The sequence below is a fragment of the Dermacentor albipictus genome, chromosome 3 (genome assembly GCF_038994185.2).
Source record: "Dermacentor albipictus isolate Rhodes 1998 colony chromosome 3, USDA_Dalb.pri_finalv2, whole genome shotgun sequence".
Classification (NCBI taxonomy): Eukaryota; Metazoa; Arthropoda; class Arachnida; order Ixodida; family Ixodidae; genus Dermacentor; species Dermacentor albipictus.
Genome location: NC_091823.1, coordinates 3801999 through 3814405, shown reverse-complemented (window position 1 = coordinate 3814405; position 12407 = coordinate 3801999). Strand labels below are relative to the sequence as shown.

The 12407-nt window shown below is 48.6% G+C and overlaps 1 protein-coding gene across 2 annotated transcripts in view; it reads left to right on the top strand.

The window, feature by feature from the left end:
* Positions 1-12407, top strand: part of LOC139057173 (sushi, von Willebrand factor type A, EGF and pentraxin domain-containing protein 1-like) — a 173680-nt gene that overhangs the window by 147612 nt on the left and 13661 nt on the right. For both annotated transcript variants that reach the window (XM_070534968.1, XM_070534967.1), the window contains exon 32: positions 9119-9243. In XM_070534968.1, coding sequence (XP_070391069.1) covers positions 9119-9243 — 125 coding nt within the window. The remainder of the gene's footprint in view (positions 1-9118; positions 9244-12407) is intronic.

Sequence of the window (12407 nt, the reverse complement as noted above, 5' to 3'; positions counted from 1 at the left end):
GAGAAACAAATGTGACACTCGATGAAGAATTTCACGAGTCAGAGATCCGCGCAGCTCTCCACGACCTTAATGGCAAATCAGCACCTGGTCCCGACAAGGTTACGAACAAGACTCTAAGAAACCTCGATGATGCCTCGATAACCGCTCTTACGGCATACATCAACAAATGCTGGCGAGCAGGTTGCATCCCAGAGGCGTGGAAACGCTCTAAAGCAGTCCTGATACCGAAGCCAGGCAAGCCGTCCAGCCTCGATCACTTGCGGCCATTTCCCTCACATCCTGCGTTGGCAAGGTGATGGAGCACGCGTTCCTCTCCCGCATCAACCACCACATCGAGGACACTGGAGCCTACCCACCCACTATGGTGGGCTTCCGGTCACACCTCTCCACTCAAGACGTCATGCTCCAGCTCTACCACCAGATTATCAATGACCCAACTAGTGGCAACCGGGCCATCCTCGGTCTAGATTTGGAAAAGGCATTTGACAATGTAGCACATGCAGCAATCCTGAGCCGCATAAACAAGCTCAACTTGGGTGAGCGAAGCTACAACTACGTCAGAGACTTCCTGTCGCGCCGCACAGTCACCCTCGCGGTCGGCAGCATGACATCCGACGAACATACACTAGGAAGCACCCGCACTCCTCAAGGATCGGTCATATCCCCGCTCCTTTTCAACCTCGTTATGCTGGGTCTCCCGGCCTACCTCGACCAGATCGATGGCCTCCATCACGCCTTGTACGCAGATGACATCACCCTGTGGGTCAACAAGGGCAGTGATGGTCAGATAGAATGCACCTTACAAGCAGCGGTCTCTGCAGTCGAAACCTACCTCCAAGACACAGGTCTCCGACTATCTCCACTGAAATCGGAGCTGCTCGTCTACCGCTCGCGCCGCCGGCCCAAGCCTACAGCCGAATCGCGCCAATGTGACGACATAATCCTCTATACGCAAGACGGCTCCTGCATTCCCCGAGTCCCGAAGATACGCATCCTAGGCATGCATATAACAGCCAACGGGTCAAACATAGAAGCTATTCGCAAAATCGAAGGAAAGGTTACAGCGGCTACCCGCCTGATCAAACGCATTACAAACAAGCACACGGGCATGAAGGAGGACAGTGTCATGCGCCTCATACACTCTTTCGCAATCAGTCACATCACTTATGTGGCTGCCTTCCACAACTGGAATGTCACTGAAAGGGAGAAAATCAACACCCTTATACGCAAGACTTACAAGATCGCCCTTGGCCTACCGGAGTCCACAAGCACTGCTCGTCTGCTACAGCTGGGGGTATACAACACGCTTGAGGAAATTGTGGATGCGCAAAGAACCTCTCAACTCGAACGCATGTCTCTGACAGCCACGGGCCGCTACATCCTGCAGAAACTCGGCTTCAACTACCACGTCCAACACGGTCAGAAACAGGTCATTCCACCTGACCTCAGCGACACGCTGATTGTCGCCCCTATACCTCGAAACATTCACCCCGAATTTAATCGGGGCCGACGCCAGGCCCGTGCCAAGGCACTGCTGCGCTCCTTGGGTGGAAAGAGGACTACGCGCTTTGTAGACGCCGCAGAATACACACGAGAACACCGGTTCACGGCGGTAGTCGTAGACGTTAGCTCCCGGCTTACGCACGCGTGTAGTGTCGCAACAGAATACCCCGAAACAGCAGAAGAGGTAGCAATTGCGCTTGCGCTTACCGACCCCCTCTGCGAGGTAGTTTTTAGCGACTCACAATCCGCAGTTCGCAACTACGCGCGGGGGCGCATTTCCTCCGAAGCTCTCCAGATTCTAAGGAAAGCTGGTCGACAGCACTTAGATAACACCGCCATCATATGGTTTCCAGCGCACGTCGCCACCCCCACCGATGAGGGCCTCATTAACTTGAACGAGGTAGCACACCGCTCTGCGCGAGAACTGACCCGCCGCGCAGAATCGGAGACCGCCTCTTCGAGTTCAGAACTGCTGGCTCAAAACACGCGAGAACGCCTGGTCAGGTACAATGACATCACCAAGCACTACCAGCTAGGCAGGCGGTTGCTGCCCCCACCTCACCCCATGCTGAAACGTCGCCAGGCAGTCATCTGGCGACAATTGCAAACACAAACCTTCCCCAATCCGGTGCGATTGCAGCACATTTTCCCCGCGCAATACCCGACTGCTCTTTGCAAATTATGTCAGGCAACTAGAGCGACACTGTCACACATGTTGTGGGAGTGTCGGGTTACATCAGCTACAATGGCAGTAGCTCCGGAGGCTCTTGCGTCGAAGTGGGCCGCCGCTCTGCGCAGCTCCAACCTCAAGACACAAGAGTGGGCTGTCCAGCAAGCCCGAGAGGCGGCGACGAGGCAAGGCCTCGAAGTCCCCTCATGGGAGACCTGAGCCCGGGTCGTCAAATTTGCCGGATTCAGAATAAAGTTGTTTCCATCCATCCATGTAAACCAATTTATGGATTGTATCCGCGGCATGTAAGAATGCATATATTAGACCGATGACAGTACCTGAACACGCAGCTTTCGAGGCGAAAGCCTCAACTGGCTCACACCCCCGATGGCCTTGAAAAAACGCGTCCAATGGAACAAAAGCTATCATCATCAGCACTGGCTCATACACCTTAATCAAGCAAAAAATGCAATAGCTCATTCCTATCATAATGAGGAGGCTACAAGCACTCAACAAAGCGAAGCGTACAGTGTATACATTCTTCGGAATTACGTATACAACGTACAGAAACGCTGCGTCTAGTTGGGTGGTACAGAAAAACGATGTGACCTCGTCAGTGGCTCATACCACCGTAAGGCTGGGGCTGCAAGCGCTGAATAAAGTGATGCGAACAGTGCATACATTCATTGAAATCACCCATACAACACACAGAACAGCATGCGTTTCAATCCTCTGCTTAAAGAATGCAACGACCAGTCGGGTAAATTTCGTTGGTGCGAAACTGACACCGTTATACGAGTATGAGTGCGTGAAGCAGCAGGTAAGCGTTGAAAACGAGCCGAAGAAGCCAAACTGCGAAAGCAGCAACGTGACTATGCGTGATGCCGCATTACCAAGTGTGCATCAGGCTTTCGCCTTCACGTGCTACTGCAGTGTAACATGCTATCGAACTTTTTATTTATTCTTTGCCATCGCTTATCAGAGTGGTTTTGTTGATTATACCATCTAAATAACTGAAACGTTTAACGTTTAATATACCAGCACTGAAATAGCGAACGCAGTCATACTACTTTGCACACAAGTGAGGTCAATTCCACTGCTCATGATTCTGTCACGTGTTGTTCTTCCGTCATACATGGTGACTGCATTTGAGGTCATGAGTTCTGACTGATTTTCACTTGGGCCGTTCTAACAAGTGAAATCTACCTCTTCAACTGTCAATTTCGTAGAAAGGCACCGCTGAGCCGATGGCTGAAACTCCAATTCCTGCACGCTGTGGGTCAATCAGATTGTGTGCGGAAGCAGCGGGATACATCACTTCAGCTACACCACTATTCCCACAGCTAAACCCGCTACATGTACTTAAGTCGTTGACAGAGGCAGAGGAAGATGCTGCTCTTATGCAACACCGTCAGTCATATCACTTGAAGTGTGAATGGCCCAAAGCTTCTGAGCATATCGGTCACAACCATTCGACAGCACAAGTGGGAACTAAGCTTTAGAATAGTGCCACCATCTCAGCTGGCTTGTTATGATGCTCTTGCCTGCACCTTCCTTGTATATATTTAATAGGATTTCTGTTTTATCAATTCGCAGTTTTCATAACATTTACTGCAATATTAAGGCACAGCACTCATACCATTTTTCGAGGAGGTACCTGTACATGTATAGCAGAGAGAATTTAAGGGTAAGTTAAGAAATATGCCGGAAAAAGTACGTCGAACAAAGTATCTTCAGATTAGAAGATATACCACCAGCAATACGTGCAGATTCAGAACGTACAATAAGCACCATTTGCGGAAAACGGACACTTGTGATCCCGAAAACATGCTTGCCTTTTGAATATTGACGTAAAGAAATATTGCACGCTGGACTTTTGTCATGTGCCGGAGGGTATATTATTGCCACAGGGATGAGATTAGCCAAAAGGGATAGGAAATTGTATTTACAAAATATATACAGAGAGAGACGGCTGCAGGCAAGATGGCAGAACAACAACGCGAACGCTACTCGAATCGTCGTCTTCACCGTCTTTCTGTAGCATTCTTCCATGCACGGCAGGATGCGTGCTTCAGTGCGCGGGAATAGCGTGCAACAATACCAAAGGTCAGGTACAAAACGGGTGTAGTATGTAGTAGCCCATTATGAATGCGCTGCCCAAGTTACACCAAACATGGCTATAAGTCTGCAAAGCATTGGACCAGCCACCATATGTATTTCTGTTACATATGCTCAGTGGCTATGGTGTTGGGCTGCTGAGCACGAGGTCGCGGGATTGAATCCCGGCCACGGCGGCCGCATTTCGATGGAGGCGAAATGCGAAAACACCCGTGTACTTAGATTTAGGTGCACGCTAAAGAACCGCAGGTGGTCGAAATCTCCGGAGTCCTCCACTACGGCGTGCCTCATAATCAGAAAGTGGTTTTGGCACGTAAAACCCCATAATTTATTTTATTTTTATGTCTGATACATAAGAAATACGTTGTACTGATCATTCTGAGCTCTGAGAAATGCATGCAGTTTCAGTTACAACTAGGGCACACACACACACATATATATACATATATATATATATATATATATATATATATATATATATATATATATATATATATATATATATATATATATATATATATATATATAGTCCCGGGTGGCTGACGTGCCTCCGGTATATGCCGTGAGAGTGCATGGGAAGTGCGAATACATGTTCTGTACTCTACAATTCAGACGCTAGCCACTGCTTGCTCCTCCCTCCGCATGCGCCTCAAGCGGGCTAGCGGAAAAACCAACAAATCCAGTTTCCTCCACCCTGCCACTTCAGTGGTCATTCTGTGTGACCTGTTGCCCCTTCTTGGAACCTTAAACCTAAGCCCAGGGGCGCACTTGCTTTGCGAATCCCACGCATATATTCTTTTTGGAGGAGGAGGAGGAATAAACTTTTATTGTAGAACCAGCACTTTATGATGGCCGGGCCTACGCCTCCCACGAAGGGACGTCGAGGGCTTGCCTCGCCGCCGCCTCGCGGGCGTGCTGGGTCGCCCAGGTTTGGTCGTCGAGGGTGGAGCTCCGCAGAGCCTCATGCAACCTCGACGAGAGAGTCGTGGTGTTAGTCTGTGCGTACTGTGCTGGGCACTCCCATAGCATATGCGAAAGCGTAGCCGAGTGAATTCCACAGCACCGGCAGTTGGGGGTAGTGTAGACGTCCGGAAATATAAGGTGGAGGCGGGCGGGTGAAGGGTACGTGTTTGTTTGTAGTAGACGCAGGGTGGTAGCCTGCGCCCGGCTGAACTTTGGGTGAGGCGGGGGGAAGATTCGGCGACTCAGGTAAAAGGCCTTAACAAGATCGTTATAAGTTGTCAGACTGTCCCTGGTGTCCAACTCATCTCCAGTGACTCCGGCGCGGTTGACTAGGCCTCGCGCAATGGAGTGGGTGACCTCGTTGAGATTGGGGAGGTGTGGGTGGACAGGGCCCGCATGGGCCGGGATCCATGTTAAGGAGATTATGCTGTCTTTAGAATGTGGTGCCTGGCAGAGGATGCGAAGAGCTTGGGGACAAATACGCCCTTTGCTGAAGTTAATAACGGCTGAGCGAGAGTCACACACTATGGTGTGACAGGTGGGATCTAAAGTGGCCAGGGCGATGGCCACTTCTTCAGCCGTCTCTGCAGTGGGGGTAGTGACGTTGCAGGCATGGTGTAGGGCTCCATCACGTGTGGCAACGGCCACAAATCGTGTGCCATGGGAGTATCGGGCTGCATCAACAAATGTGACGCCAGGTACGTTGGCAAGGGCTTTTATGATAGCTCCGGCCCGAGCTTGGCGCCGGGCCCTGTTATATTCAGGGTGCATATTCCTAGGGATAGGGTCTATGTAGATCCAGCTACGGATGTCGGTCGGGATCGGTTGTTTGGGGCCCTGTTGCTGATGGTAGGTGAAGCCAAGCGTGGACAGAATAAAGCGCCCCGTTTCAGTATGGGTGAGCCGTTCAAGCTGAGAGCGTTGTTGGGCTTCAATGAGTTCGGAAAGGTTGTTGTGAACTCCCAGTTGGTTGAAGAGTTCAGTGCTGGTGCAATGTGGGAGACCAAGTGCTTGCTTGTAGACCCCTCGTATGAGGGTGTCGAGCTTGTTCTGCTCAGCCCGGTACCAGTTGAGGTACGCAGCAACGTAGGTGATGTGGCATATGACAAAGGATTGGACGAGTCGGAGAAGGCTTTCTTCTTTGAGTCCTCCTCGACGGTTAGATATACGTTTAAGAAGTCGTAGGGTGTTTTGAGATTGGGCACAGATCTTGTTGAGAGCCAAGGCGTTGGAGCAGTTGGTAGAGATGGTGAGACCAAGAACCCGGATACTAGGGACGTTTGGGATAGGACTGCCATCTTGAAGGCGTAGGGTGATGGCGTCACAGGGTCGGTGATCAGATTGGTGTTTGGGAGGGCGACCCCGCTGAGTGGGCTTGTATAGCAGAAGCTCCGATTTAGCCGGCGAACAGCGCAGTCCAGTCCCTTGGAGATAGGCTTCAACCGTGTCAATCGCCGTTTGGAGGGCTGATTCCACTTGACCATCACTGCCTCGGTACGACCAGATGGTGATGTCGTCGGCGTAGATGGTATGGTTGATATTGTCGACTTGCTGTAGCTGCTTGGCAAGGCCAATCATGACTAAGTTAAAGAGCATGGGAGAGATAACGGAACCTTGCGGGGTGCCTTTGCTGCCAAGGGGAAGCTGGTCTGATCGTAAATCCCCGGCCGAGAGGGTAGCCGTGCGATTGGAGAGAAAGTCACGGATGCAATTGTAGGCTCGCTCTCCCAGCTGGAGGTTGGAGACTTGATCAAGGATAGCTGCATGGGAAATGTTATCAAAGGCTTGAGTGAGGTCGAGTCCGAGAATGGCTTTCATGTTACGAGAACGATCGTTGAGCACTTGATGTTTGAGCTGCAACATAGCGTCTTGAGTAGAAAGGTGAGGGCGAAATCCAATGATGGTGTGGGGATAGAGAGAATTGTCCTCGAGGTGACTGTTGATGCGTGCTAAAAAGGCGTGTTCCATCACCTTGCCTACGCATGAAGTGAGGGAGATGGGCCTTAAGTTATTGAGGCTAGATGGTTTGCCAGGCTTTGGGATTAAGATAACGTTGGCAGTCTTCCAGGCGGCTGGAAGGGCACCACTGCGCCAGCAATCGTTGATGTAGTCAGTCAGATGGGACACGGACTCGTCATCGAGATTGCGAAGGCTTTTGTTAGTGACCCCGTCTGGCCCTGGAGCAGAACGACCGTTAAGCTTGCGTAGAGCGGCGTGTATTTCAGATACGCTGAAATCGGCGTCTAGTGTAGGGTTGGGGCTACCGATGTAATTGCTGTGTGGACTTTTTGGAACAATATATTTTTTTCGCACTGTAGCTGGACCACAGAGTTGCCGGAACCGGCCGTGCGTTGCATTTGTGTGCTGTGGCACTGTGTTTCTTTCCACAAGTTGCCGCTCTTCTGTCTTCTTTCTGGCCCCTTCTCTATTGTGCCCCCCGCCACCCTATTCAACTTGCTTCATACCTGAGCACATCTTTTTATTTTTCTGCTTCAGTTAAGGTTTGATTTTGCTTGGAAGTTTACAAGCAGCAAGCACGAAATTTATTTGTGTGTGTGTGTGTGTGTGTGTGTGTGTGTGTGTGTGTGTGTGTGTGTGTGTGTGCGTGTGCGTGTGCGTGTGCGTGTGTGGCACATTCTTATATTTAGCAGAGTGAAAGAACACGTGAGCAAGCAAATCAGCAAGCTGTGTGCTCAGTGGTAAAGAGGGGTCACTTTGCGACTTACGCAGCTGTATTCCGCGACAGTTGTGCGTGTGTTGCGTCTTCTTGCAAGATGTCACTAGCACAACAGCAGAAACTGCGCCATCGCGCGAACACAACCGAGCATAGATGGCAATATATGGGGATCCTCGGACGAATCACTTTCGGTGATACTATCACTGTCGCGTGACGTAAAACGCAGCAGGTTCGACGATTCCAGAGGTATTGCTGAAACATATAATGCAGTGCATACTGAAAGTGATCGTCCGAGAATGCATTCCATGTCGCGACATGATGCGATTGCAATACATTTTTAAGAGGTGGCACAGATAATATGAATGTGGAAAGTTTCGGACAAGGATGACCGCGCCAGTGCAACACATGCGGCTGTGCAACAGAATGTGAGAATGTGACAGCCTAGAGTCGCATATTAACCCTGATGTAATAGCTTGAACTCACATCTGCAAAAATATGCCAGTGACGTCTGCTGTTAAAGGTAGTTGCGAACCTTGAACACCTTTGCTCCGCGGAATGGTTACCAGCTATCAACAGACCGCATCGTTCAATCGGATTCAGCGTACGATCCGCTCATGCAGATTCAGCGTACGGGTGTCCGCACGCAGGCGTACGCCGCCGGAACGGAGCAACGGATTGAGCGAGTTTGGGGCATTGTAGGCTTGGCCATGAGCTGGAACTTTGTGATGGTCAGCTTCAGCTGCTTGAACCGATTGCGCTTTGAGACGAAAGTCGCCAATAGACAGCTTCTTGAAAAACACATATACTTGCGCAGATGAGTTCCACAATGACAGCGAGGTCTAGTTCCCTGAATGGAGGTCCTTGACCGCTTAGCAAAGCTGACGGGCCTTCGCGCTGGAATGCTTGACTTTTCAGCAGTTGCATGATGCCAGCGTCATGTCCTAACGCTAGTTTCAATCCCATCCTCGGACGTTTTCAGTAAGGTGAAAAATATTTGTTAATAAATCGGATATCCTGTTTAGGAACCTCTAAGCGAGTAAAGACCCCTAGCCAGTTCCGAATATTCGTGTCCTGTATTTCATTCGAAACTTCCAGTGCTCGTACACAGAAAATCGACCATCGGTTGCTTTTGAGCGCAGATCACACCAATATATCTTGTCCTCTAACTTGCAACGTGTCACCTGCAGGAGTTCCTCGCAAGTTGGAGGCTGCCCGCAAAAGACCGTGAAGGAAGGAAGAATAAGTACGCGGCCTGCAGCGATCTCCCTCACGCGGTGGCCAAGAGTGCAATACAGACGTGCCGAATGATCAGGTAACACTCATTTTGATAAGCCCGTCGTTTTTTCTTTGTAATTCTAGAAAAGTGGGCTGTTTGGTTTGTGGACAGTGAAGTACGAGTACTTAAGTCTTAAGTACGAATAAGTAAGTTTCCTGCGTGATGCGGGGTTCAACTATAACTCATATAAAAGACGTGTTAAAAACGCATGCCGAAAGTTCCCAAAAATCAGAAAGATGAGGCACGCAAAGTGGAATATAAAGTTGTGCTATATTCCTAAATAGTACCAGTGGCACCCACGACTATGGTGGAAGAGAGAATAGTCTAGAGGAATTTGACATACCACAAGTAACGCAGGAAGAAGAAAGCCTTGGGAGCTATGCAAAGGGGGAAGGCAGCTGGGGAGGATCAGGTAACAGCAGACTTGTTGAAGGATGGTGGCCAGATTGTTTTAGAAACACTAACCACCTTGTATACGCAATGCCTTATGACCTCGAGCGTACGGGAATCCTGGAAGAACGCCAACATAATCCTAATCCGTAAGAAAAGGGACGCCAAACAGTTGAAAAATTATAGACCGATCAGCTTACTGTCCGTTTCCTACAACGTATTTACTAATGTAATCGCAAATAGAATAAGGAACGCCTTAGACTTCTGTCAATCAAAGGACCAGGCAGGATTTCGCAAATGCTACTCAACAATAGACCATATTCACACTATCAGTCAGGCGATAAAGAAATGTGCGGAATATAACCAACCCTTATATATAGGTTTCATTGATTACGAGAAAGCGTTTGATTTACTCGAAACCTCAGCAGTCATGGAGGAATTACGGAATCAGGGTGTAGACGAGCCGTATGTAAAAATACTGAAAGATATCTACAGCGGCTCCACAGCCACCGTAGTCCTCCGTAAAGAAAACAACAAAATCCGAGTAAAGAAGGGCGTGAGGTAGGGAGATACGATCTCTCCAACTCTATTCAAAGCTTGTTTACAGGAGATATTCAGAGACCTGCATTGGGAAGAATTGGAGATACGAATTAATGGAGAATACCTCAGTAACTTGCGATTTGCTGATGATATTGCCTTGCTTAGTAACTCAGGGGACCAATTGCAATGCATGCTCACTGACGCGGAGAGGCAAAGCATAAGGGTGGATCTAAAAATGAATCTGGGGAAAGCTAAAGTAATGTTTGACAGTCTCGGAAGAGAACAGCAGTTTACGATAGGCAGCGAGGCACTGGAAGTGGTAAGGGAATACATCTTCTTAGGGCAGGTAGTGACCGCGGATACGGATAATGAGACTGAAATGATAATAAGAATAAGAATGGGCTGGGGTGCGTTTGGCAGGCATTCTCAGATCATGAACAGCAGGTTGTCATTATCCCTCAAGAGAAAAGTGTATAACAGCTGTGTCTTACCAGCACTCACGTACGAGGCAGAAACCTGGAGGCTTACGAAAAGGGTTCTGCTTAAATTGAGGACGAAGCAACGAGCTGTGGAAAGAAGAATGATGGGTGTAACGTTAAGGGATAAGAAAAGAGCAGATTGGGTGAGGGAACAAACGCGAGTTAATGACATCTTAGTTGAAATCGAGAAAAAGAAATGGGCATAGGTAGGACATGTAATGAGGAAGGAAGATAATCGATGGTCATTAAGGGTTACGGACTGGATTCCAAGGGAAGGGAAGAGTAGCAGAGAGCGGCAAGAAAGGCCAGTAAAGTCTGAAAATGGACGTCCCACCTTAAAGAAAGGTGTTCGCCAATTCCCGGTGACTTCACAAATTCAGTGATGTGCTTGAATCCGTGATGGTGGCAAAGAAGGCTGCACAAACATTCAAAAACGACGGAGCCGATGTGAGGGACGTCTGCACCTCGGCTTCTTCTCCTTCTTCCCTTCAATGAAACTGTAACTAGGCTGGCTTCAGAAGCAGCAATTCAAGTGGGAGGTAACGGACCAAGGCAAGCAATACGTAAAGCCTGCAAAGTAATAAAGGACATAATAAAGGACGACAAGGAATGAAAGCGTCCAACTTAAGAAATCAGGTAGAATTCGCGGAACTGTAAAAACTGATCAACAAGGAGAAAATAAGAGATATTCGAAATTATAACGTAAGATAGACTGAGGAAGCAGTAAAAATGGACGCAGCATGAAATCAGTGAGAAAAAAAACTAGGCCTAGGACAAGCCAAGATATACGCACTGAAAGATAAGCAGGGTAATATCATCAGCAATTTCGAAGATATAGTAAAAGCAGCGGAAGAATTCTTTACTGACCTGTAGAGTACACAAAGCAGTCACGATACCTCCATTCGATATAGTAATGAACAGGTTACAGAGGCTCCTTCTATAACTAGCGATGAAGTTAGAAGGGCCTTGCAAGACATGAAACGGGAAAGAGCGGAAGGAGAACATGGAATAACAGTCACTTTAATGAAATATGGAGGAGATATCATGCCTGAAATGTTGGCGGCCCTCTATAAGAATTGTCTCGTAAGTTCAAGGGTGCCAGAGAACTGGAATATTGCCAACATTATACTAATCCGCAGAAAGGGAGACGTTAAAGAATTGAACAATTATAGGCCCATTAGCTTACTTCCAGTATTGTATAATATATTCACCAAGATAACTTCCAATAGAATAAGGGCAGCTCTGGAATTCAGACAATCAAGAGAACAGGCCGGCTTCAGGAAGGGATACTCTGCAACGGATCGCATCCTTCCTCGAAACCCGGAAGTATAAAGCGGAAGTAATGACGTTACGCAGGACGGCACACGCAAAAAGGTTGCATGACATTTAACCGGCTAATTAATGAAAAGCAGTTGCCTCCGAGTTCGGTTCGTCTGTTGCGTTCGCCTAAAGTTACCCTAAAGAACACCAACGCCGAAGTGCGAGTGGCACCAAGAAACATCTAAGTCTAAGATTAGAGTTGCTTATCATTTCTTTTTCTCACTTTTTTGCATTAATACAAATCGTTCAAAACACCAGTGGAAATGCGCGCTGGCGCCGATAATCTGCTCCGGTGGCTATTTATAATATTGTCCCGTTGTCGTGAGGGCGAAGAATGAAGTAGCTCCAGAGGAGTTAGCTATAAAATTAACTGTTCATAGGGCGAACATATGGCGAGGAAAACTAGTAACACTCAAAGCACAACGATAGCGGCGAATACGGTCGCAGGTCGTCGAAACTTGATCTACGTGT